This window comes from Bactrocera oleae, chromosome 4 (assembly GCF_042242935.1).
Source record: "Bactrocera oleae isolate idBacOlea1 chromosome 4, idBacOlea1, whole genome shotgun sequence".
Taxonomy (NCBI): domain Eukaryota; kingdom Metazoa; phylum Arthropoda; class Insecta; order Diptera; family Tephritidae; genus Bactrocera; species Bactrocera oleae.
Genome location: NC_091538.1, coordinates 27,446,875 through 27,472,008, shown reverse-complemented (window position 1 = coordinate 27,472,008; position 25,134 = coordinate 27,446,875). Strand labels below are relative to the sequence as shown.

General features: G+C 36.2%; 2 protein-coding genes across 34 annotated transcripts in view; one reads left to right on the top strand and one right to left on the bottom strand.

Annotated features, from left to right (window-relative positions):
* shot (dystonin-like protein short stop) overlaps positions 1-25,134 on the top strand; it is a 155,025-nt gene that overhangs the window by 118,367 nt on the left and 11,524 nt on the right. For 29 of the 33 annotated variants that reach the window (XM_036362115.2, XM_036362114.2, XM_036362113.2 and 26 more), the window contains 11 exons: positions 32-7,506; positions 8,283-8,508; positions 8,564-10,523; positions 10,760-10,937; positions 16,879-16,917; positions 17,017-17,061; positions 17,325-17,396; positions 23,662-23,842; positions 23,909-24,026; positions 24,094-24,323; positions 24,382-24,499. In XM_036362115.2, coding sequence (XP_036218008.2) covers positions 32-7,506; positions 8,283-8,508; positions 8,564-10,523; positions 10,760-10,937; positions 16,879-16,917; positions 17,017-17,061; positions 17,325-17,396; positions 23,662-23,842; positions 23,909-24,026; positions 24,094-24,323; positions 24,382-24,499 — 10,642 coding nt within the window. The remainder of the gene's footprint in view (positions 1-31; positions 7,507-8,282; positions 8,509-8,563; positions 10,524-10,759; positions 10,938-16,878; positions 16,918-17,016; positions 17,062-17,324; positions 17,397-23,661; positions 23,843-23,908; positions 24,027-24,093; positions 24,324-24,381; positions 24,500-25,134) is intronic. The other 4 variants (XM_036362135.2, XM_036362137.2, XM_036362133.2 and 1 more) reach the window with 1 other exon arrangement.
* LOC138856883 (zinc finger MYM-type protein 1-like) lies at positions 19,680-21,983 on the bottom strand. The gene is made up of 3 exons (XM_070107772.1): positions 21,298-21,983; positions 20,737-21,205; positions 19,680-19,967 (listed from the first exon to the last, which is right to left on the bottom strand). Exons 1-3 carry the CDS (start codon positions 21,981-21,983, stop codon positions 19,680-19,682), a joined length of 1,443 nt encoding a protein of 480 aa, XP_069963873.1.

Below are 25,134 nucleotides of genomic sequence, written 5' to 3'. Positions count from 1 at the left end.
TTAATTACAGAATTTTTTTTGTTATTTAAAGCAAATTAAAGAGGAAATTGATGGACAACAACGACCCGTTTCGGCATGTTTAGAACAAATACGTCAAATTGTTTTAACAGGAGCTGATGTTCTTTCGACACCTGAAGTAGCAACTTTGGAAAATGCTGGTAGAGAATTGCGTTCACGAGTTGAACGTATCTGTGATCGTGTCTCGCGTTTATTACGGCGTCTTGAATCTATTCAGGATGAGCTAAATAAAATATGTGGCGAGTTAAGTATTTTCTTCAATTGGTTACAAGAAGCCCGACATCGTCTTGAAGATAAAGAACAATCGTTAGCTGACTTAAATAATTTATCTGCACATAGTAATTCCATACGTGAATTTGTAAGTGATGTTATAGGGCACCAAGCTGACCTTCGCTTTATAACAATGTCGGCACAGCGTTTCGTCGATGGCAGCAAAGAATTCCTATCAATTCTCAATGATTTCCGTACTTCATTACCCGAACGCCTACCGCATATCGAACCGATATCAAATGCAGAAAGTCCTATCCGCCAAGAAGTTTCATTGATATCGACACAATACAAAGATTTGTTACATCGTGCGAATGCCCTTCAGGATCGAATATCTGGACTTAATAGTTGTCAACGAGAATTTCAAAATGCTTTGAACAAGGCAGACGACTGGATTCGGACTATGCAACCACAAGTTTCGCGCGTTTTATCAGAACCTCTTTCTGCCGATACAAAATCCGCTTCCGATCAAATGAATAAAGCAAAATCGGTTCATAATGAATTATTATCTAATGGACGTTTAATTGATAATATTGACCAAACTTTAGATGATTTAGTAAAAATATTGGGTAGTCAACTGAGTCCAAACGAATCGAAAAAATTAGAAAAACCTGCTTTGGAATTAAAAGGCAAATACCAAAAAATGCTTGACACAGTCGGTGAACATTGTAAGATTCTTGACAAAACATTAGTACAATCTCAAGGCGTTCAAGATGCGCTTGAAAACTTGATTATTTGGGTAAATAAGGCTGAAGATAAGTTTAAAATGCAATATTGCCCCGCATCTCTTATAAAGGATCGTTTACAAGAGCAAATGCGTGAACATAAAGCACTCTTTGCAGATGTTACTTCGCATCAGGCATCTATTGATAGTGTACAAGCGTCAGCAAAACCTCTAATGAATTCTGCATCTAATCCACGAATTGCCAAAATTGTTGAAACTAATTTGAAAGTAGTTTCTGAAAAGATTGAGAAACTCACTGAAAAATTGCAAAAGAGAGGAGATTTTTTGGAAGATGTATATAATAATTTAGTAAAATGTTTGGATGAAATGGAACTTACGGAAAACGATTTGCAAAATTTACAAGAAATGATGGATAATAGGGATGCAAATAATTTGTCAATAGACAAATTATCATCTCTCATGAACGATTTAATACGCACAAAAGAGAATAAAGCATCAGTATACGAAAAATGTGTTGATAACTGCAAAAATTTAATTGGACAACGTGATGTTACTGATACTAATCAATTACGTGATCGATTGAAATCACTTGAAAATCAATGGCGTAGCATTCAAGTAACATTGGATGAAAAAGTCAAATTTTCCAAGTTAAAGGTCGAACAAAAAGTTCAATATGAGGAAATGAAAGAGAAAGTAATTTCATGGTTGTCTGAAATGGAAGTCGTGATAAGTAAAATGAGTTCTATCGCTTTAGATTTGAAAAAAATACGCGAACAGCATGAAGAACTTAAACCATTGGTTTACAAATATAGAGACTATAGCGAAATTATAGAAAAGATTAATGATATTGGTGCTCAATATGATGCACTTTTCAATCCAGAAAGTCCCAATCGTAAAAGAATGTCTTATAGTTCAATTAAAAGAGTAAGCCCCATGCGTACTACACCTGGAGGCGCTAGAAGTCCAAGTCCTATTAAAATGGGAATTCTTTCCCCCCTTTCTACCAACTCTAGTGGATTTGGAAGTCGTAGATCCTCTCAAGATGGTTTTCAAATTTCGGAATTATCCGCAGTTCAACAGCAATTGAAAGAAATTAATAATCGTTACAGTTTGATTGGCGTCCGTTTAACTGATCGACAAAATGAAATTGATACTTTGACTGAAGAAGTCCGAAAACAGTACGAAAATTTAAAAACTTTGTCATCGTTTTTAGATCGCATTCAGCGTCAAGTTCCGAAAGAATCTGCATCAAATAAAGATGAAACAGAGCAATGTATTCAACAAGCCAGAAAGGTTCTCGAAGATATGTATGAAAAACAAAGCTTATTAGATACTACTAAGGTGCAGATCAAAGATATCCTACGACGAAAACCTGATGTTATGGGTGCAGATGAATTAAGGTTAGAAAGTGAGAATATAATTGAAAAATGGAAGAGTTTAAGTGAAACCTGCAAGCGGCGAATAGAGCTTTCTGAAAAACTTCGTGACTTTTTAGATATACATAGCAATTTATCGAATTGGCTGCAAAGCAAAGAAAGGATTCTTACTGTTCTTGGTCCTATTTCTACGGATTCAAGAATGGTCCAGAGTCAAGTTCAGCAAGTACAAGTCCTGCGAGAAGAATTTCGAATACAACAACCCCAATTGAACCACTTTCAAGAAATTGGCCATGACGTACTAAATCGTATAACAAATCCGTCTGATATACAAAATATAAAGAAAAAATTAAAAGACATAATAAACAAATGGGATGATCTAGTTGCACGTTTAGACGAACGAGCCAACAACCTGGGAGGAGCTGCAGACAGTAGCAAAGAGTTTGATGCAGCTATAAAAAGATTACGTGAGGCACTACAAAGCATCAGTGATAATTTAGATGTATTGCCTGAAGATGGTGACAGTCAAGAAAACTTACGTAAAATAGAAAATTTGGACAGACAATTGGAGGGACAAAGATCATTGCTTGCAGACGCTGAACGATCAGCTGTATTACTTTGTAATATTCTTGGGGACTCGGCATCTCGTGCTGATGTAAATTCCAAGGTTGCTGCTTTAGAAAAACAATATCAGACTTTACAAAGAAAGTTGGACACTAAAAAAGCAGAAACTGAAGCATCATTAAGAGACTGCCGTCATCTTTCTGAAAATTGTACCAAAATGTTAGGCTGGTTATCTGGGGAATTGTCTGATTTGTCTGAGAAATTCCTTTTATCGGCGCATAAACCAACTTTGCAGCATCAAATTGACGCTCATGAACCTACATATCGTGAAGTAATGGCACGAGAACACGAAATTATAATGCTAACAAACAAAGGAAAGGAATTGAATGATCGCCAACAACATCGAACTATAAAACGGGATTTGGAGCGGATACAACAACTATGGGATAAACTTCGAAGAGAAGTCTCCGAAAGACATGCTCGCCTTCAAACATGTATGGAACATTGTAAAAAATATGTACAAATTTCGGAGGCATTTTTATCATGGTTACGAATGGCAGAAGATAGATTGACTACTTTATCGCCTGGAAAACTATATAAATCCAATATTGAAAATCGCTTACGTGATATTCAGATGCTTCGAAGTGAAGTTTGGAAACATTCCAATGAATACGAGACAACTAGGGGTTCAGGAGAAAGCTTCATAGGTTATTGCGACACTGACAAAGATCCAATAAAGTGCGAGTTACAAGATATAAGGGACCGATGGGAAAAACTTAATAATGACTTAATTAATAAAACGGAAGATATCGAAAATTGTTCTAGGCGGTTATCTGATTTCAATGATAATTTAAAAAATCTGGATAATGCAGTGAGTCGGTGCGAAGATCGTCTAGCTGCCCATGATGCATTAGGAGGTGCTGCCAAAGACCCAAAACTTCTGGAACGTGTAAAAGCTATACGTGATGAATTAATAAAATTAGAAAAACCTCTAAATGAGTTAAAGTCTATGGCAAATGCAATATCTCTAGAATGCCAAACAACTGGAGGTGATGGTTATCATTTATGTAATGATGTCGATAGTATGTTTGACCGCGTTTCCGATTTAAAAGTTCGTCTTAGTGATAGATTTGATGAATTACAATCTGCAGCCTCCACCATATCAAAGTTAAATGACCAAATTAGACATTTTTTGTCTGATTTAAGCAATTTAGAACAAGAGATCGAAAACTTGACACCACCTGGCCGCGAAGTTAAACTTGTAAAATCCCAGCTGGAAGAAGTCTTCAATATACACTCTAAACTAGAAGCTATGTCTAATCTCGCAAACGATATAGAACGTGATTCTACCGCTCTCATAGATTCTGGAATTTCTACTGAAAATCAAATTCCTGCCCAAATTTCCTCAATACGTAATACACTAAATCGTTTAGATAACCATGGTCGTAAACAGGAACGTGATTTACAGAGCACATTAAATTCGCTAATACATTTTAATGATGAAAAAGAAGAAGTTATTGATACCTTGAGAAGCGTAAAGTTGGAATTCAATGACTTTAAACCGGTTAGTTCAGAACTTGATCAAATTCGTCAGCAACAGGAAGATTTTCGTAATTTTAGAAATTTCAAAGTAGAAACTCTTTCACAGAAAATTGTCAAAGTAAATAATGATGGTAATGGTCTTGTTAGGTCTGCAGGTAATGGCGTTTCAACAGCCATTATAGAAAGAGATTTAGAATCTTTAAATGATAATTGGAATAATCTCAAAGAGTTAATGAATGAACGGGAAAGACGGTTGGATGTGGCTCTGTTACAATCTGGAAGATTTCAAGAAGCCTTATCAGGCCTTTCTAAATGGCTTTCTGACACCGAAGAAATGGTTACAAATCAAAAACCACCCAGTTCGGATTATAAAGTTGTGAAAGCCCAGTTGCAAGAACAGAAGTTTTTGAAAAAAATGTTAATGGACAGGCAAAACTCGATGTCCTCTCTTTCCATAATGGGCATGGAAGTAGCCAACGCGTGCGAAATTTCAGAAAGAAATTCGATTGAAAGTCAATTAAATGACCTTGTGAAACGATTCGACACTCTTACAAATGGTGCTGAACAACGAGAGAAGGATTTGGAGGCCGCAATGGATGTTGCCAAAGCTTTTCATGATAAAGTCATTCCTTTGGAGGTGTGGCTAGATAGGGTAGAGCGATCCGTTAAAAACATGGAGCTTGTTCCAACTGATGAAGAAAAAATTCAAATTCGTATCAAAGAACATAACGAATTGCATGATGAAATATTATCTAAGAAAATTAGTTTTACGGATTTAGCAGACATTGCCGGACAATTAATGCAATTGGTTGGAGAAGATGAAGCTGTTCAATTAGCAGAAAAAGTTCAAAATATATCCGATCGGTTTACAAACGTAGTTGAACTAAGTGAAAATATTGGTTCATTGTTAGCTGAGTCTCGCCAAGGATTAAGACATTTAGTAATAACATATCAAGAACTGGTTGCCTGGATGGAAAGAATGGAACAGGAATTATTACGTTTTAAACCTATTCCTGTTTATCCGGAAAAATTAATGGAGCAAATGGATTATTTAGTAGAACTGAATGAAAATATTGCTAGTCAGGCACCCAACATTGAGTCTACAGTCGATTCAGGTTTCGAGTTGATGAAACACATTTCTAATGACGAAGCGTTACAATTAAAAGATAAACTAGATGCAATTCAGCGCCGATATGGAGAATTGGCAACACGGGGTGGTGAACTCCTAAAAAAGACTAAGAATGCCCTTCCATTAGTGCAACAATTTCATGATTCTCATAAACGTTTATTAGATTGGATGCAAATAGCTGAAAGTACGTTTACAGCAAGTGAATTTTCACATGCTGATTTGCTACGTCTTGAAACGGAATTACTTGAAATGCGACCTGTTATAGACAATATTAACTTAGTTGGACCTCAATTATGTCAAATCTCCCCTGGCGAAGGTTCATCTTCAATTGAAAATATTGTTACACGTGATAATAGACGTTTTGATGCAATAGTGGAGCAAATTCAACGTAAAGCGGAACGTTTCCATCTTAGCAGTCAACGTGTTAAAGAAGTAACAGGTGATATTGATGAATTATTGGAATGGTTCCGAGATATGGACATAAATCTTCGCGAAGCTGATCCACCTGCAATTGAGCCAACATTAGTGCGTTTTCAATTACAAGAACATAGGTCAATTAATGATGATATTTCAAGTCAAAAAGGACGTTTCCGCGACATCGTTGCATCATCCAAAAAAATTTTAAGAGAATCTCCACAGAGCGAATATATATCTGCATTTCGAGAAAAACTAGAGGATTTAAAAGAAATCGTTGATTCCGTTGCTCAGTTATGTAGTGAACGTCTAGGGATATTAGAGCAAGCGCTACCCTTATCTGAACATTTTGCGGAATCGCATACCGGTTTATCCAGTTGGTTGGAGGACATGGAACAACAAATTTCGAGGTTCAGCATGCCAGTTTTACGGCCAGATCAAATAACTACACAACAGGATAAAAATGAACGACTTCTGCTTTCTATTACTGAACATAAACCCCTAATTGATAAGTTGAATAAGACAGGGGAAGCGTTAGGTGTACTTGTATCGGATGATGACAATGCTAAAATAAATGATATTCTTGATTCTGATAATGCACGTTATGCAGCACTTCGTCTTGAGTTACGTGAACGACAGCAAATGCTGGAAAACGCTTTGCAAGAATCCAGCCAATTTTCAGACAAATTAGAGGGCATGCTCCGAGCATTAGCTAATACAGTAGATCAAGTTAATCAAATGGATCCCCTATCAGCGCTCCCACAAAAAATAAGAGAACAAATTGAAGATAACGCGGCATTACTAGATGATTTGGATAATCGTTCAGATGCCTTTATAGCAGTAAAAAGAGCAGCTGACGAAGTTATTGCAAAGGCCGGTAATAAAGCAGACCCAGCTGTGCGGGATATTAAGTCTAAACTTGAAAAATTAAACAACCTCTGGAATGATGTACAAAAAGCCACAAAAAATCGCGGCAGTTCACTCGACGACATTTTAAACGTGGCAGAGCCTTTCTGGAAACAGTTAAATGGTGTAATGGGTACACTTAAAGATTTGGAAGAAACTTTGTCATCCCAAGAGCCTCCTGCTGCTCAGCCTCAGGAAATTCAAAAGCAACAAGTTGCTTTACAAGAGGTACGTTTTAAAATTGATAAAACTAAGCCGGAAGTCGAACAAATACGTCGCAACGGTAGTAATTTAATAAATATGTGTGGCGAACCCGATAAACCAGAAGTTAAAAAACATATTGACGACTTAGATAATGCATGGGATAATATAACAGCTTTATATGCAAAACGTGAAGAAAACTTAATTGATGCAATGGAAAAAGCAATGGAGTTTCACGAGACTTTGCAAAATCTAGAAAAGTTTTTGAATAAAGCAGAACGTAATTTTGAAAGGCTTGGACCAGTAGGCTCTGACATTGATGCAGTTAAGAAGCAAATTGAGCAACTAAAGGAATTTAAGAACGATGTTGATCCCCATATGTTGGAGGTAGAAGCATTAAATAGGTAAGTCAAAATATATTTAAACGTATTTAGCGTAATTAGTGATAACTTTTCCGTATACACTACTTAATTCTTTTTTTACACAGTCATTTTTTTACATGGTTTTGATTTGGCACGGTTTGAAAATAAAACAATGTTTAATTTTTTACACGATTTAAATTTTATTGTCAGATTTATTTTTGCGCAATATGTTCATATCACGCATCACATGCAAATTTACTGTCAGAGCTATTGTATTGTAAACAGCACAAATTTAGGGGAATGATCAATGACTTTTTTTTACAAAGTTTTTTCTGGAACCAATCTACCGTGTAAAAACAGAATTACGTGTAAATAGATTACAAAAATTCAGATATGGAAAAATCAATTATAAGTATTATATAATGTAAAATATTATCATTATGCTGTACGGCAAACATTTTTGAGAGATTTAATCATAACTCAAGTAATTTTTCCGTTTTCTAAATTAGTAATTATTAACTAATATTTAATGGTAATGGTAACAATTCTATATGAAAATCGTCTCCTGTTGCGTAGATGTGGAAAACAGTAATTTCACCGATTAATTAAATTGATTGTATAAAATATGCTCACAAGACAAAAGTCAATATAGAATATTGCATTCAAGACATAGACATTCTTTTATATGAAATATAACTCAAAATGAGATATATTACATTATAGAAATTATTCTAGGAGTTAAGTTAAGCCTATGGGCCCATATTGATGATACTTAAAAAAAAATTGCGTCTGCTAATGGAAATTTACATTACAAACAGGCAAGCCATCGAATTAACAGATCGTACATCTATTGAACAAGCTGCATCGATTCGTAAACCATTGTCAACTGCTAATCAACGTTGGGAAACCTTATTGCGCAGTATGGTAGATAGACAAAAACATTTAGAACACGCTCTTTTACATCTTGGTCAATTTCAACATGCACTTAACGAATTACTAGTATGGATTGATAAAACGGACGTCACCTTAGATCAATTGAAACCGGTAACTTATTAATATATAACATTCTCTTCATTATCTAAGTTCATTAATATTTCAGATACCAGGAGATCCACAACTTTTGGAGGTTGAATTAGCCAAATTAAAAGTAATTGCTAATGACATTCAAGCTCATCAGAACTCCGTGGATACCTTAAATGATGCCGGCAGGCAGCTTATTGAAACTGAAAAGGGAACATTAGAAGCTTCCACCACACAAGAGAAATTACGAAAACTGAATTGCGAGTGGAAAATGTTAATTCAAAAGGCATCTGATCGTCAACATGAGCTTGAAGAATCTTTACATGAAGCCCAAGAATATATTGCGGAAGTTCAAGATATTCTTGGTTGGCTTGGTGATGTGGATGCCGTAATCAGCGCAAGTAAACCTGTTGGAGGTTTGCCTGAAACTGCAACTGAGCAACTAGAACGATTTATGGAAGTTTACAATGAATTAGAAGAAAATCGTCCCAAAGTTGAGACAATTCAAGTTCAGGGTCAGGAATACATCAAACGACAGAATCATATAAAAGTACCTTCAAGTAATTTACAACATACTCTACGTACATTAAAACAACGATGGGACGCAATAATTTCTCGGGCTTCAGACAAAAAGATCAAATTAGAAATTGCATTAAAGGAAGCTACTGAATTCCATGACACACTTCAAGCATTTGTTGATTGGTTAGCCCAAGCTGAGAATCACTTATCAAATTCACCGGCTGTTTCACGCATTTTACGAACCATTCAAGAACAAATGGAAGAGCATAAAATTTTACAAAAAGATGTTAGCACTCACCGTGAAGCAATGTTGTTACTTGACAAGAAAGGAACTCATTTGAAATATTTTAGCCAAAAGCAAGACGTTATTTTAATAAAAAATCTCCTTGTCTCTGTTCAGCATCGTTGGGAGCGTATCGTAAGCAAAACTGCTGAACGGACTCGTGCCTTAGACCACGGTTATAAAGAAGCAAGGGAATACAATGACTCTTGGAATAGTATTATGCAGTATCTTACTGATACTGATAAAATGCTGGATCAAATAATTGAAGAAGCAACGAAATCAAAGGAGCCTTTCAAAATAAAAAAACTTATTAGCAGGTTGAAAGATACTCACCGACAATTAACAACAAAACAAGCAATTTACGATACTACAATGCGTTCAGGCAAAAGTCTTCTAGAAAGAGCTCCGAAAGGAGATGAAACAGCCCTTGTTAAAATGCTGTCAGAACTTAAGGAGAAATGGTCAACTGTATGGTCAAAAAGCATTGAACGGCAACGTAAAATGGAGGAAGCTCTACTTTTGTCCGGTCAATTTTCCGATGCCCTTAGTGAATTACTTGAATGGTTGAAAAAAGCCAAAAATCGATTGAAAGAAAACATTTTAGTACATGGTGACTTAGAAACAGTACAAGGTTTAATAGAGCATCATAAGCATATCGAACATGATTTACAAAAACGTTCAGCTCAAATGCAAGGGGTATTGAGAACCGGAAAAGAACTAGAGAAGTCGAGTGATAATGTCCAAATAGACCAACAACTTAATGAGCTTCAATTCCTTTGGAATGAAGTAAAAGAAGCGGCAAATAACCGCAACGATTGCTTGCGAGAAGCACTAAAAGATGCTGAAAAATTAAATAAAGAAATACATTCATTGTTTGATTGGTTAGATCATGCCGAGCAAAAGTTACGCTATGCAAAGAATGCTCCAGATGATGAAAAAATAACACGAGAAATGATCGCGATGCATTATGAGTTTATAAAAGACTTGCAAAATCGTGATATCCAGAAGACACAAACATTCCAGTTTGCAGAAGAAATTATAAACAAAGCTTACCCAGATTCTATCCCAATAATAAAGAATTGGTTAGCAATAATCCAAGCCCGTTGGGATGAAGTGGTTCAATGGTCTATTAATCGAGAAACCAAATTAAATCATCATTTACAATCACTTAAGGACTTGGATAATACAATAGAAGAACTTTTGGCATGGCTTAACGGCTTAGAGGCGACACTATTAAGTAATACACAGTTTTAATTACATTAGTAAATATCCTAATATAAGGATGACATTTTGTAGTAGAATTTGATTTAAAATGTATTTTTTACCCGATCAATCTGATCCTTTTTTTTAGTTTTATTTAAATCATCAAGTCCTTTAAGTAAACTTTAAAATAGATATAATATTTTTTAAACAAAATATTAGCACATACAAAACTTATTATTTTACATATACATATATGTTGTATGTTGGCAGATTTGGAAAAAGAAGCTTTGCCGGACGATATTACGGAATTGGAAAAACTTATCGAAGACCATAAAGAGTTTATGGAAAATACTGCACGCCGACAAGTAGAAGTTGACCGAGCGTGTAAACCTAAACAACAACTTTCAGGCGCACGCAGAAGCATATCACGAGTGTCTAAAACGCCAATGTAAGTGTAGCTTAATAAAAAACTTATATTTTTGGTCACAAATATTGTATCTCTCTGCTAGTCAATTATTAATTGTCTTCCCGTCAATAGGACCGTTTGAATCCCTCAAAGTAGTAATATACTACTACGGTTTCTAATACAACAATGTTTTTAATATGTATTCCCAAAAGATATTTGTAATTGCATAACGAAATTTAAACATTTTCTTATTGTACACTAGAGCGTCCCAAGGCAAAGATTTTTTCTCGAAAATTAAATCGCATACCCTCTATTTTATTTTTAAATGACCTTATTTATATAATTTAAAAATATCTTAGCGATTGAATCTGACAGTCCGCGCCGACTTAATACCGAACATAAAATATCAACTCTTGTACTGGGTAAATATGGAATATTTTTAAAAGTTCGAGCTTATTTAGTCAATAAAACACTAATATACCCAAAACATATAACATAATAATATTATACATAAAAAATAGTATTCTATAAAATTTACTTCCCATAGATAGTGGCTTTATTTCTGTAAAGCCACAAGCGCTATTAATACGACCTGTGTTTGAGGGTGTAGTATGAGAACAAAGAATTTGTATCTTATGTTATTTTCTAGGTTCCAGTCTCTTTCATAAAAAAAAAACCAAACAGCCTAGAAAGTTAGGCGATAGAAGTGAAACTTCATGGACCTCGATGGGCACTTGAAATGAAAATACTTACCCTAGCCAGCAAGTTTTATGAGAGAGAAATATTTCTCCGATAACAGTAGCCACTATTCATTATTCTGAAATTTTTAAGGTGTTAGGTTATGGAAACAAGATAGTTGATGTTTTCGCCTTCTTTTATAAAAGATCTATTCATTCACTTCCATACTTTCATGTTCAAGAAAAGATATAATTTGTTTGTGGTATGAAAAATATGAAATGAAAACTATTATATAAATATCTTTAGAAATCTGGTTGTTGAGTCTTTGGGATTATTATTCATTGTTAAATAAAATTTACTTTGTTATTGTTGTTTTAACGGTTATCTAGTCCTCGCTTGGATGATAAGTTATAGTTTGGTTGTCGTCGAGGTCATCTAACGAGAGGTCCAAGAAACAAGCTGTTTCGACGGGGTCGGACCATAAGGAAAACGGTTTTAGATGAGTTGGGTTTGTTCGGCATGCAAAGAGGTGGTTAGTATCATCCGGAGACGAAGGACATATGTTTGGAATGTCGGGGTCTATTCTGGATAAGTAGGAGTTTAACCTGATACAATATCCAGAACGAAATTGCGCGAGGGTCACTCTGGTTTCGCGAGGCAACACGAACTCTACATCTGCTATGGGTGGTGGTTTGACTCCTAGTACGCCATTTCTGCGAAAAACCCCAGCAGAAACTGCTTGGAGAGGAGCTCATTATGTTCCTTAACTGTAAGCATAAGGGTGTCACTGTGCAGGTGTTTTATTGGGGACATCAAGAGGAGAAGGTTTAAGGATTTAGTTGTGGCTCTGTACTTTGGAAGTTATCGCGGTCGTATGAGGAATGAAGGAGTACAGACTGTCTAATGTAACGCCTAAAATTTTAGGGTTGTTGATTGTCGGAATTGTTGTGCCATCGACTGAAATGTTCAGATCCAGTCTGCACTCCTTCGTCCAGTTCGTGGAAATGGTCGCTGTGGATTTAGTGGGGGAGAGTGTCAGACTCACTGTGTCAAAAGCTTTTGACAAGTCCAACGCTGCAAGCATCGTCCTCTCGCAGGATGGCTTCTAGTTTAGGCCATGAACTATATGGGTGTTTATGACGCTAAGTGCTGTGATGGGGCTGTGCACTTTTCAGAAGCCATGCTGATGATCACGATGAGACGATTTGGCGTTTTTGATGACACTCTGAACCTCCCCATCGGTGAAAGTAAGTGGTAGGCAGTCTTTTGGCATTTTGCGCAGCCGTCGGGTAACACATCGTTTGGTCTTGCCGGTCGAAGGGTGCAGTGTAAACTGCCGGCTAAAATAGCTCGCGCACTTCTTCGCTTATGTTAATTTACTATTTGCCGAATCTCCAAATTGAGATCCCTTATTCGGGGATCACAGGGATCGGCATCGCCTTATGCGCTTGTTTGCTAATACAGTTTCGGCTGGGAAACTAGGGCGGAGTTCCACGATTCTTCCAGCTGGTATGAAGCGACCAGTAGCAGCAGCGATCACCTTGCGGTATTGACGCTCGCCAACGATGACGCCCGTAGAAATGGGTAGTGCGTTGAAGGTGCTCTCTGTAAATTCTGTAAAGCCGACCCAGTTAGATTTGTAAAGTTGATAAAGGTCGGGAGGTTTCTCCACCTAGATAATTATGGGCAGATGTCTGATGCGACAGTTAGCATAGGTCGCCAGATTATGCTATTAATCAGACCACCGATAGCGATGGTAATATTAGCGAGCTTTTACAGGTGCCCATAATTCTGGTGGGGGCTTCGTCATTCATTGTGCAGTATGTCGAATCGTCAATCGTTTCCGCCAGCTCCATCCCCCTACGATCGTTTGACAGGCAGGAGTGCCAAAGATCGTGGTGTGCGTTAAAGCAGCAACTAGCACCAAACGCTTTTCACCAAGGAGTAGCGCACCTATGTTCAGGTGATATCTATTTGGCAACATGTAACTGGGGGGATGTATATATTAAATATCTCGAGCTCGACATCGCCTGACCGGACAGCTATACCCTGATATTCAAGGGTAGTGTCCCTGCGGTCGATGTCACCATCGATTAAACGAAATTGCACGGTGTTGTGCAATATGAAGCCTAGGCCTCCACCATTATTTCGCTCGCGATCCTTACGCAAAACGTTGACACCTGCATAACTCAGAAGATCTGAGCGGTTGTTTAACTTAGTTTTTTGGACTGCAGCTATCGATACGCGTTCCCGGCTCATGAATGCAACTATCTCACTATATGGAATTGCGGGGGCAGACTTTTACAGCACGGAGCAATAAACGACGCACTCCGCTCACGGTGGTGCGCAGGCCGGAATACGATAGAAAGTGACACCAGCCAGTGCAAGAATTGCACTTAACTGATGTGACGTTCCGGCGTATTACGGTCTGGCACACGGCACAGCTGTGCGAGGAACCAGGAGTTGCTGAGTGGTTCTCGCACGAGTATTGGAGCGGGATGAAGGTTGGGGCGGTTGGTCAGACTGGTAGTCATGTTGCTTTGAGCTCCTTAGGGTTGTAGAGGTCCTTTCTTGGTAACTCGACTGGAGTTGGCGGCGCAGTGCGCGAACATGGTGCAGTTTTCACAGCCCTTGAGACAGGTGTCGCAGTAGTGCGTTGGCAGCATGGGGCCGCGTAACTCGTGGTCCACTCCCTATGGGTCTTAAAGCCTGAGCAGGTCTTAAGATGGCTCCATACTACTGGAGCCTTTTAGCGCATAGCAGAAGAATTCCTCGGGGAATGGGTTGGACTCGAAGCCAGCATGGGTCAGGAGGATACGGAGTAGCCCTGCTGCTAGGCATTGCTCTAATGACGACAAACTTAAACTAACGCTTACCGATGTAACCAGTTAATTTGTTGTAAATTCATATCCATATGAGGAGTGACAGTTTTTATTCTGTCAGTGGAGTTATGGTAGACAGATACCGCACCAGCTCTTACATTGGGACGTTTGAAATGGACGACACAATCGAAGTTCGGCACATCCACATCTTCTTCATTGTTTATCCATGTTTCCGAAAATAATAAAATAAGAATAATGAGAGAATTAACATTAACATTAACGTTAACATTTCCTGTCGCTTTTTCGTTTTATTCGATACTGGAATTAAAGCCCAACGAGCGCAATGAAGTTTCACTTCAAAATACTATAAAAAAAAGTTCCAAATTAAAAAAGAAATTATTTGTTTATAAAAACGTTCCTTTTGTTAGTTAAAAAAAAGTAAATAAAAAGCTATATATAATTGAAGAGCTGAAAAAATCGTAAAGAATAGGCTGAATAATTGTTTTTATATAGAAATAAATACTTTTCTTCGTATACGCAGATGTTTAAAGGTACTTTTTTCAAAAGTCCATTTGAAAATTCATAACTCTAAGATTTTTCATATTGAATCAAAATAATCCAATGTTTTGGCTCAAAGAGCACAAAAAAAATTTTTGTTGTACGAAAAAAGTGTTTGAATGTAAATTTTTGATGGAATAATCCATATATGTATATATAATATATTTTTTTTACAGTTACAAGCACTCTACCTGAGTTGACTAATCTTCTTGCAACGATAATATGTCGAATCACATGAGTCTTCCTGTGTAGTATCATATGATCTCGCAACTTGTTGCTACAGAGTATAATAGTTTTGTTCACCTAACGGTTCTTTGTATCACCTAAAACTAATCGAGTTAGATATAGGGTTATATATATATAAATGATCAGGATGAAGAGACGAGTTGAAATCCGGGTGACTGTCTGTCCGTCCGTGCAAGCTCTAACTTGAGTAAAAATTGAGATATCTTTATGAAACTTGGTAGACATGTTTCTTGGTACCGTGAGACGGTTGGTATTGCAGATGGGCGTAATCGGACCACTGCCACGCCCACAAAACGCCATTAATCAAAAACAAATAAATTGCCATAACTAAGCTCCGCAATAAGATAAAAAACTGTTATTTGGTACACAGGATCACATTAGGAAGGGGCATCTGCAGTTAAATTTTTTTTTCAAAGTGGGCGTAGTCCCGCCGCTAATGCTATAATAACAAAATTCACTGGAAGCAAATGTTTTTAGAACCTCTACCTCTAACGGTACTGTTAAAAAATACTAAAAGCGCGATAAACCAAGCACTAAACACGCCAGAGACATTAAATTTTATTTTAGGGATGGTATGAGATGACTTTATGGGATCCGCGTTCAAAATTAGTCAGTGGGCGTGGCACCGCCCACTTTTAGGTGAAACCCCATATCTCGGGATCTGCTTAACCGATTTCAACCAAATTCGGTGCCTAACGTTCTTTTCATAATTTTACGTTATAGTGTACAAATGGGCGAAATTGGACTACAACCACGCCTATTTCCCATATAACACCATTTTCAATTTCATCTGATTCTTTCACTTTCCACTATGCATATCAAGCAACAATGATTATATCGGCGTAAAACTTTGCGTGAATAATACGTTTAAAGTATTCCACCTTGTGACCAAAAGTTGTCTAAATCGATCCAAAACTGTTCAAGCCCCTAAGTACTAAATATGTGGACCCCAGTGCCTATAGTTGACCTTCTACCGAAAATATCAGTCAATCCACAATGAAATCTCAAACGAGTATACCATTTGTCTTTGCGAGAGTATAAAATGTTCGGTCACATCCGAACTTAGCCCTTCCTCACTTGTTTTGTTTTTAGTTTTGCAAATCCCTTCAATTTTGATGTAAATTAAACAAGGAAAATATTTAGGTATACGAGCTTTTTTTCACGCACTCGCGAATACTGAGTTGGCACTTTCAGTTACATTGAATATCAATAGTTCGCACTTGTCGGCTGTAGTAACCAAGTATTGGCAAGTTTCGATGCAAACCGACACGGGTTATTATAGTCCTGCCTACATCAGTTGATTCAACATGATTGAAATTTTGTATGAGGGTGTGCGTAGAAAAATCTGTTGGGACACCCTAATGTACAACCATTATAGCGATTTTCCAATTTTATGATACCATTTATGTAGTACAATTTCCCTTTCGCTATAACTTTTTCACCTGACTCCTTTAATATCTTTAAAGAGTCAGCTGTCTCAATTTACTTAAATCATTTTGTGTTTTTTGATATTTTCGTCCATAACAGCCCCTTTAGGACGTTCAAATATTTTTGAGTAGAATTTCTTTTAATAAATTTAATTACATGTTTTTTTCTTATTTGTTAACGTGATTTTAAATACTTCACCAACGATACGGAATATAAATCTACTGATTGATTGGAAATATCGATGCCTGTAGTCATGAAAATTTCCCTGATAGCAATTTACGAAGACAAAGGTAAGTTTTTTTGTATACTTCAAAAGATACAATAAAACTTAACTATTCCATGAATATAGAACAATAAAAGTTTTGAAATTTGTTGTGTTGTTTTTTCAGTTTCAAAGGTTCTCGAGATCAGGGACTTAATTCTCGTCGACTTAAGTAAGTATATTTAAATGCACATATTTGGGATTAATTCAGTAACAGAATAATTTAAATATATTATTTTAAATTTACCAATGAGAGTTAGATGCCATGTCGTTTATGTTTGTACTAATATTATTTGTCAGTGTTGAATTGCATGCTTAAGATTTGATCAAAACTATTTTTCGATTTTATATTTTAAGTAGGAATGCATCTAAAAAAGCTATAGTTACATTTTTTAAACGATAATTCAGAGTTAAATATATTTTTTTTAATTTCAGCCGCTTGACTCCAAGCCGGGATACACCCGATAGAGATCGCTTACCGCATTACGGCCCCCGATTTTCACCAAGGTATGTGATAATTATTACAATTTCATAATATACAAATAAACATTTGCTCTATGGTAGTCCTGCGAATTTATGAAAATAATATTGTATGTTGAATGTTAGTTTAGGTTAGGTTAGTCTGGTAGGCTAATAAGACATAGACCAGTTTTGTTCCTTAGCGATACTAGATTCAGTGCCTTTACGTAGTCCATGAGAAGTAGTCTTCATTAAGGATGCCGACGCTTAACACGTTTTTATTAGGTTCCGTGTTCTAACTAAAAATACATCTAATACCGTGGTGAGTGCAATATGGGACAAGTTCCCAAGAGATTCTCCATCTTCTCGATGTTCCTGTCCAAATCATCGTATAGATAATGGTTGGATTTACCAATGTCGGTTAAATTTTCGGATGGCAGTCCTTGGCAATCTCGTCCGTTAGAGCGTTACGCACTACACAGTGAGCCGCTGAACCTTTCCATTGACTTCCGGTATGTAGATTTCCGTATGCCTGTCCACCAAATCACAACACCGTAGAGTAGCATTTGTCTTACTATTACTGTCTAGCACCAGTGCATTAGAGAAGGAGGAAGCCCCAGGTTTTGCCGAGCTTCTGCTTACATGCATATAAGGCATTGTTTACATTGTGCTTCCACAACAGTTTCAAGACTACCCCCAAGGTACTTGAAAGAGAGTTCTGTCCCATTTATCGAAGGGAGCTCCATAGAAACATTTTGTATTTCAATTCGATGCTCAATTCTGGACAATATTGAGAGGGATGGTGATCAGTGGCGGGGCAAGACCTAAATTTGATGTGGGCAAGACAGATTTCTTGAGGGCCTGTTCTATGGCGACCTGAAGACGGATTTTATAAAATAATAAAAACAAACAAAACAATTAACACTACCAAGTTTTTATTCATAAAAATACAAATTAGATTAATAAGTATTAATGAAAAATTACAAATCGTTAATATAAAGGTGGAGATATACATTTTTTAAAGTGTATACTTAAAAAACATTAGATTTCTTTATTAAAGGGACAGAAATTTCCTGCTTTTAAGATTACTAAATTCTTTGCCAAATCTGATTCAATTGATAAAACAGCCAAAGCTGAAAGTCTTTCTTGGCTCATTGTGTTTCTCAAATAATTATACTCTCGCAACCTGTTGCTACAGAGTATAATAGTTTTGTTCACCTAACGGTTGTTTGTATCACCTAAAACTAATCGAGTTAGATATACGGTTATATATATATAAATGATCAGGATGAAGAGACGAGTTGAAATCCGGGTGACTGTCTGTCCGTCCGTCCGTCTGTCCGTCCTACCGTCCGTGCAAGCTCTAACTTGAGTAAAAATTGAGATATCTTTATGAAACTTGGTAGACATGTTTCATGGTACCGTGAGACGGTTGGTATTGCAGATGGGCGTAATCGGACCACTGCCACGCCCACAAAACGCCATTAATCAAAAACAAATAACTTGCCATAACTAAGCTCCGCAATAAGATACAAGACTGTTATTTGGTACACAGGATCACATTAGGGAGGGGAATCTGTAGTTAAAATTTTTTTTTTAAAGTGGGCGTGGTCCCGCCTCTAATAGGTTTAATGTGCATATCTCCTAAACCGCTAATGCTATAATAACAAAATTCACTAGAAGCAAATGTTTTTAGCACTTCTATTGACGGTGTGAAAATAGTTGAAATCGGGTGGCAACTCCGCCCACTCCCCATATAACGGTACTGTTAAAAACTTCTAAAAGCGCGATAAATCAAGCACTAAACACGCCAGAGACATTAAATTTTATCTCTGAGATGGTATAAGATGACCTTATAGGAACCGCGCTTAAAATTAGACAGTGGGCGTGGCACAGCCCACTTTTAGGTGAAAACCCATATCTTGAGATCTGCTTAACCGATTTCAACCAAATTCGGTGCGTAACGTTCTTTTCATGTTTCTATGTCATAGTGCGAAATCGGATTACAACCACGCCTATTTTCCATATGACACCATTTTAAATACCACTTGATTCTTTCACTTTCCACTATGCAAATCAAGCAACAATGATTATATCGGCGTAAAACTTTGCGTGAATAATACGTTTAAAGTATTCCACCTTGTGACCAAAAATTTTCTAAATCGAACCAAAACTGTTCAAGCCCCTAGGTACTGAATATGTGGACCCCAGTACCTATAGTTGACCTTCTACCGAAAATATCAGTCAATCCACAAAGAAATCTCAAACGAGTATACCATTTGACTTTGCGAGAGTATAAAATGTTCGGTTACATCCGAACTTAGCTCTTCCTTACTTGTTTTTTATTAATTTTAATTTTGAAAAACTTCTTTCAGCAGAGGCTGTACTTACCGGAATTGTTAATAAAATTCGGATGACAATGTAAATATTTGGGTAAATTTCTTTCAAGCTATTTTCTGTTATGTATGACAGCAGCTGTTTCACGTCTTTAATGAAGTTGGGTAAATTCGGGATCATTGTATTTAATTCTTCATATAATTCAAATGGTTGGAAGTCACTGCTCTCACCCACACGCAGGACGTTATGTAAATCGTTACAGTGTTTTAATATTTGCTCCCGGGGCATATTTTTTTAGCATTTAATCATAGAGAAACCCAAAATCTTCAAAATGTTGTTTTAAAGACGTAAATCTTAATTCCATACTGGTTATTAAAGAATCAATCATGGCGTAAAAAAAATCTGTTTGATACCGGATTTTGGGAGACTGAATAGGTTCATCGCTGCTTTCATAATCGAACATCCTTTTCTTTTTGGCTACTCTTTTATTCCTAAACTCTTTTTTCAGGTCATAACAGCTTCGCTCAGTAAATTTCCGAACATCAGACAGGGATTTCTCAAATCCAGTTTTCCGATACTCTTTTATCCATTCACAAAATGTGTGTAAATGTTCAAGAGCAATGCTTAAATGAATTTGTACTGATTGCCATAATTTACTTATTACATTAACACGCGATAATATCTCATACCACACATGTAAAGATACGATAAATTCTAAACTTAACATTTCATTTAGTATTGAATCGCAATGACTGAGAGTGTCTGATTGCTCCGTTTGATTTTTTAAGTTTTCGATGCATTCAATCACTTCATTAAATTGCAATAATACGGCCTTTACTGCTTCGACTCTACTTTCCCATCTTGTGTCTGATAAAGGTTTTATAGTAAGTTTTAATTTGCCTTTTATAAAATTCCAGCGCTTGCTTGAACTTGAAAATAGCAAATACATTTTTTGAATGAAACCAAAAAAACTATGACAGCCACAAGGTGTGAAAAATGCCTTAGGGTTAATATTCAATATTCGAGTTTTAACTCCACTATTTACACCTACCATATTTGCACCATTGTCGTATCCCTGGCCACGGCAGTCTTGAATATTTAAGTCATATTTTTCTAGGTGTTGCAGTATAGCATTGGTTAAATATTCTCCAGTTGTCTGAGTAACAGCTAGAAATCCCATAAAATGTTTGACTATTGTACCAGTTGACGTATCACAAAATCTTAAGATAACCGACATTTGTTCAACTCTACTACAATCTCTAGTGCAATCGAGCAAAAAAGAATAATACTTTGCTTCTTTAACCTTACGAATAATATCTTTGGCAACTGTTTTTGACATCAATATGATCAATTCATTTTGAATATCGTGACTTAAATAATAGTGTGAAAGTTGTTTGTCACTAATGCGTTTCATGTGTTCACGTAAAGTAGGATCAAATTTTGATATCAGTTTAAATAAATCTATGAAATTACCGGAATTCTTAATACCATCACCTGTCTTGAGAGATTCTCTGTGACCTCTAAATGCAAGATTATGAGAGTCCAAAAAATTTATTATGTCAATTATTCTCTCTAACAAGTTGTGCCAATGTTTTTGTGATTCAGGAATTGCCTTTCGTTTTCTTGGTCTATTGTTTTGCCTTGATTTATTCCTTTCTCTAAATTTAACCATTGAAACATATGTGCCATATGTTCTTTGTTATTCTCATGTCTACTTAAATGTTTCCAGTCACAACACCCTCCTTGCACCACCTGAGTTTGTGAATTGCTAAATAGTCTGCATGGAAAACAGTAAACTTTATTTTGGGAATTGGAATAAACTAACCAGCGACGATGTTGAGTTTCACCAATCTTTAGTTTTCTCGAGAAATAGAAATTGGAAAAGTGTCTGTTATCATCACCTTTGGGATAATATTCATCACCGCTATTTAATTGCTGTGTGGGGCCACTTCGAACTATGTCACGACGCTGTGTATCCGTTATGGGAAACGTCCACAATCCCGGATCCGAATTAACAAGTACTTGCTGAACTGTGGCGCTGGCGTCGTCGCTGCGAATTGAAGAATCTATGTCAATCTGTTCTTCTTGACTGCTTGATGACAGCACAAGAGTTTCAGCGTCAAATTTTGATTGGCTAGAAGATGATCCAAGCTCTACGTCTAACTGACGTTCGCTCTCAGTATTCAGTGCATCTGGAGCATTTTCCAACGGTATCTCGGACGTTTGTTGTGTAGAAGTTGAAGCTATCGCTTCAGAAGGTTCTGTACTACCAGATGCAGTTTGGTTGAGGAACTTCATCAAATTTAAACTCAAAACATGGTTGGTTGCAGTTCTTTCAGCTTTTCTTTTTATTTTTGCTGATCTAGACTCCCATTTTCTTCCAATATCTCTATCTCGGCCGGACATGTCGATAACGTCGTATCTATAAACTGTAAACGAAAGCAATAGTTAACATTTTTTGCAGTTTTATCTACATAATATTGTAAAACCTAAATTTAAATTAGTTTTCAAATAAAAATCTTTAAGATAGCTCTTACTACCTGCTAGTTTTAAAAACTTAAAAAGTCGATACGTTTTTTACCTTAAAGCTTTTTTGGTTTCCTTCAAAATATATTATTAAGCGTATTTTATATACTAGTAATTACTGCGTTATATACTTATTACCAATTAAATATTTCTTACCTTATGTAAAATAGACGAGTACAGGTACCGGTGTGTTACAAATCACAAAGAAAACAAAAAACAATTTAAAAAAGTCACTGTTTTAAAATTTTGGGTCAGTTTACAGGAGCAATCAATATACCTAAACACTATCTATTTATTCACTAAATATTAAAACATTGAACACACTATTGTTATCAAAATAGGTACGTAGTCATAAAAATAAACAATATTGAATAACACAATTATACGTTTCTATTGTTATGCGCCTAGCGACTGCGTTGACTTCCTTGTAAAGAAAGTAAACAAATAAAACCGGGGATTCCCCGCACTTCGGTCGGCGGCAAATGTTGCCAGACTAAGAAAACATATTTCACAACAAAATTGATTTATATATATTTTTTGTTTTAAAAATTTTTGAGTCGCGAGGGCCCTTGTACCCCTTGTACCTCTGATGGTGATAATATTGCTAATGGTGTGTAAACACCTTCCAAAGGTACGAAGTGTCTCTACAAATTTCCTCAGTCATTCTACCTAATGCCAGTCTACTTTTTTCCGTCTAGAGATCAACAGGCTTCCAACGTTGTAAACCAGGATCAATAAATATTGCGTCGATGCTGTTCAGAATAGATTTCGTAAAAATTTGTTGAATGCTCCAGAAATTTCCAGGAACACTCCAAGAGCGCATTCTTTATATTCATGAGCCCTTTTGATAGTAAATACCAGTGTATGGAGTGCAGTCTATACACATCTGCCTTTTGTGCTTTGGTCAAGCTGCCAAGAGGAATGCGACTCTGTTATGCACATCCAAGATTTTCTCTAACGTTTTCAGCAGGAGGAAAGTTAAGAAAGTTTTGGAGTAGGTTCGGTTGTTTCTACCTGCCTTCGGTAGATTTAAATGGGTCGATGGATCGGATTGCCATTCTATCTTATCCTCCATTATGATCTATTCGAAGAAGTTTGCTCCATCAAATGATGGCATGGGTGCGATTGGTTAGGAGTCCATACTCATGAAGAGGATTCATTTATATTATTTTCTACCGCTCCTATAACGTGTGCTCCGGTAAGCGTCACGATCAAATGAAGAAGACAATCTGTTTTATTTCAATATCCAAGTTGAGTTTGCAAATGAAAAATTGAGTTAACGAAAATTATGTTAGCAGTTACACATTATAATGAAATAAAAAAACAATATAAAGAAATGTTTTCATTAACATTTAGTAATAACAATATTTTATGCTGGAAGTCATTGCAATGGCGAAAAAAGCTTATACAAGTATATGAAATAACATTTGAATTATTTATATTTTCACAGCGTCAATCCGGTAGCCCAAGAGATAGAGTTTCGGTCACCCCGCGCCAGTTTATTATGGGATAAATGGCGTTATGTTTGGATGTTGTCATGGGAACGTCAGCGGCGACTTCATGATCACATGATGTATTTGAAGGATATCGAACGAGTGCGAAACTTCAGTTGGGATGATTGGAGGAAAAGAGTAGGCTTAAAAAATTAGTACCTGAAATTTTTCCATTTGCAAATTTTATTTTATTTTTAAATTTAGTTCCTTAAATACATGAACCATAAAAAATCACGCTTAACGGATCTGTTTCGAAAAATGGATAAAGACAACAACGGTCTCATCCCACGTAGTGAATTCATTGATGGCATATTAAACACAAGTATTGATATTAAGCAATATGTGTAAATCTGTTGTATTAGCTATAATAATTAAATTTTTCTTTACAGAATTCGATACGTCTCGCATGGAAATGAGTGCTGTGGCAGATTTGTTCGATCGAAATGGGGAAGGTCTAATTGATTGGCAAGAATTTATTGCTGCACTAAGACCTGATTGGCAAGAACGTAAACCTGCGACGGATTCAGATAAAATACACGACGAAGTAAAACGGCTAGTTATGCTGTGCACTTGCAGGCAAAAGTTCCGTGTATTCCAAGTAGGAGAAGGCAAATACAGAGTACGTTGTTTTTTTAATATCTGCAAGTACTATATCTACATATAAGTTAATTTTATAGTTCGGCGATTCACAAAAGCTGCGTTTAGTAAGAATTTTGCGCAGTACTGTTATGGTGCGCGTCGGTGGAGGCTGGGTTGCGTTGGATGAATTTTTACAAAAAAATGATCCTTGTCGAGGTAAGTTTTCTAAATCTTCCCTTATTGTAGATATTTATTTATTGTGTAGGTAGGTAGGGTAGACGACGCATCTCCTACTTATTTATTAAGTTACATATAATTTATTACGTATGAATCGGATATATATATATTTTAATTTGTAAAAAATTTCATTGTAAAATAATATTAATGTGAGTCATGTTCCTTTCAAAAAATTTAAGTTCAAGGTTGGCTTTTAAATGATCAAACATATTAAAACGTTTCTAAAACAATAAATATATCAAAATTTCATTAATATTTTTCAAGTTCTGTGGATATGATGGTTGAAAATTTAGAGGCAATTATCAGAAGCGAAACACCCATTTCCTTTTAAACATCGATTAAATTTGTAAATAAAGCTTTTATTAGAGATTTGATTTGTAAACACCAATTCTACCACTGATTAATTCTTATTTACACGTTTATATCAATGGGATAAGTACGATACCGTTTAAGTTTTGGTTGGCGCTGTCTTCTTTACTAAAATAATCGTCTATTTTTATATAAGCATATGTACTTATCCGAAAACATCCGGAAATATCAAACCTGCAAATAAAAATACTATTTTATATCTATAAGTTTCTGACTAAATTCGAAGTTGTAAGAAAAACATCGAA

What these genes read in the sequence shown, in the direction of transcription:
- LOC138856883 (XM_070107772.1), bottom strand. Translation starts at nt 21,983, where the DNA reads ATGAAGTTCCTCAACCAAACTGCATCTGGTAGTACAGAACCTTCTGAA. An exon ending in ATAGACCAAGAAAACGAAAG is followed by an intron (nt 21,206 to 21,297) that starts GCAATTCCTGAA and finishes TCTTGCATTTAG; the next exon opens with AGGTCACAGAGAATCTCTCA. An exon ending in ACGACAATGGTGCAAATATG is followed by an intron (nt 19,968 to 20,736) that starts GTAGGTGTAAAT and finishes AAAAATATGCCC; the next exon opens with CGGGAGCAAATATTAAAACA.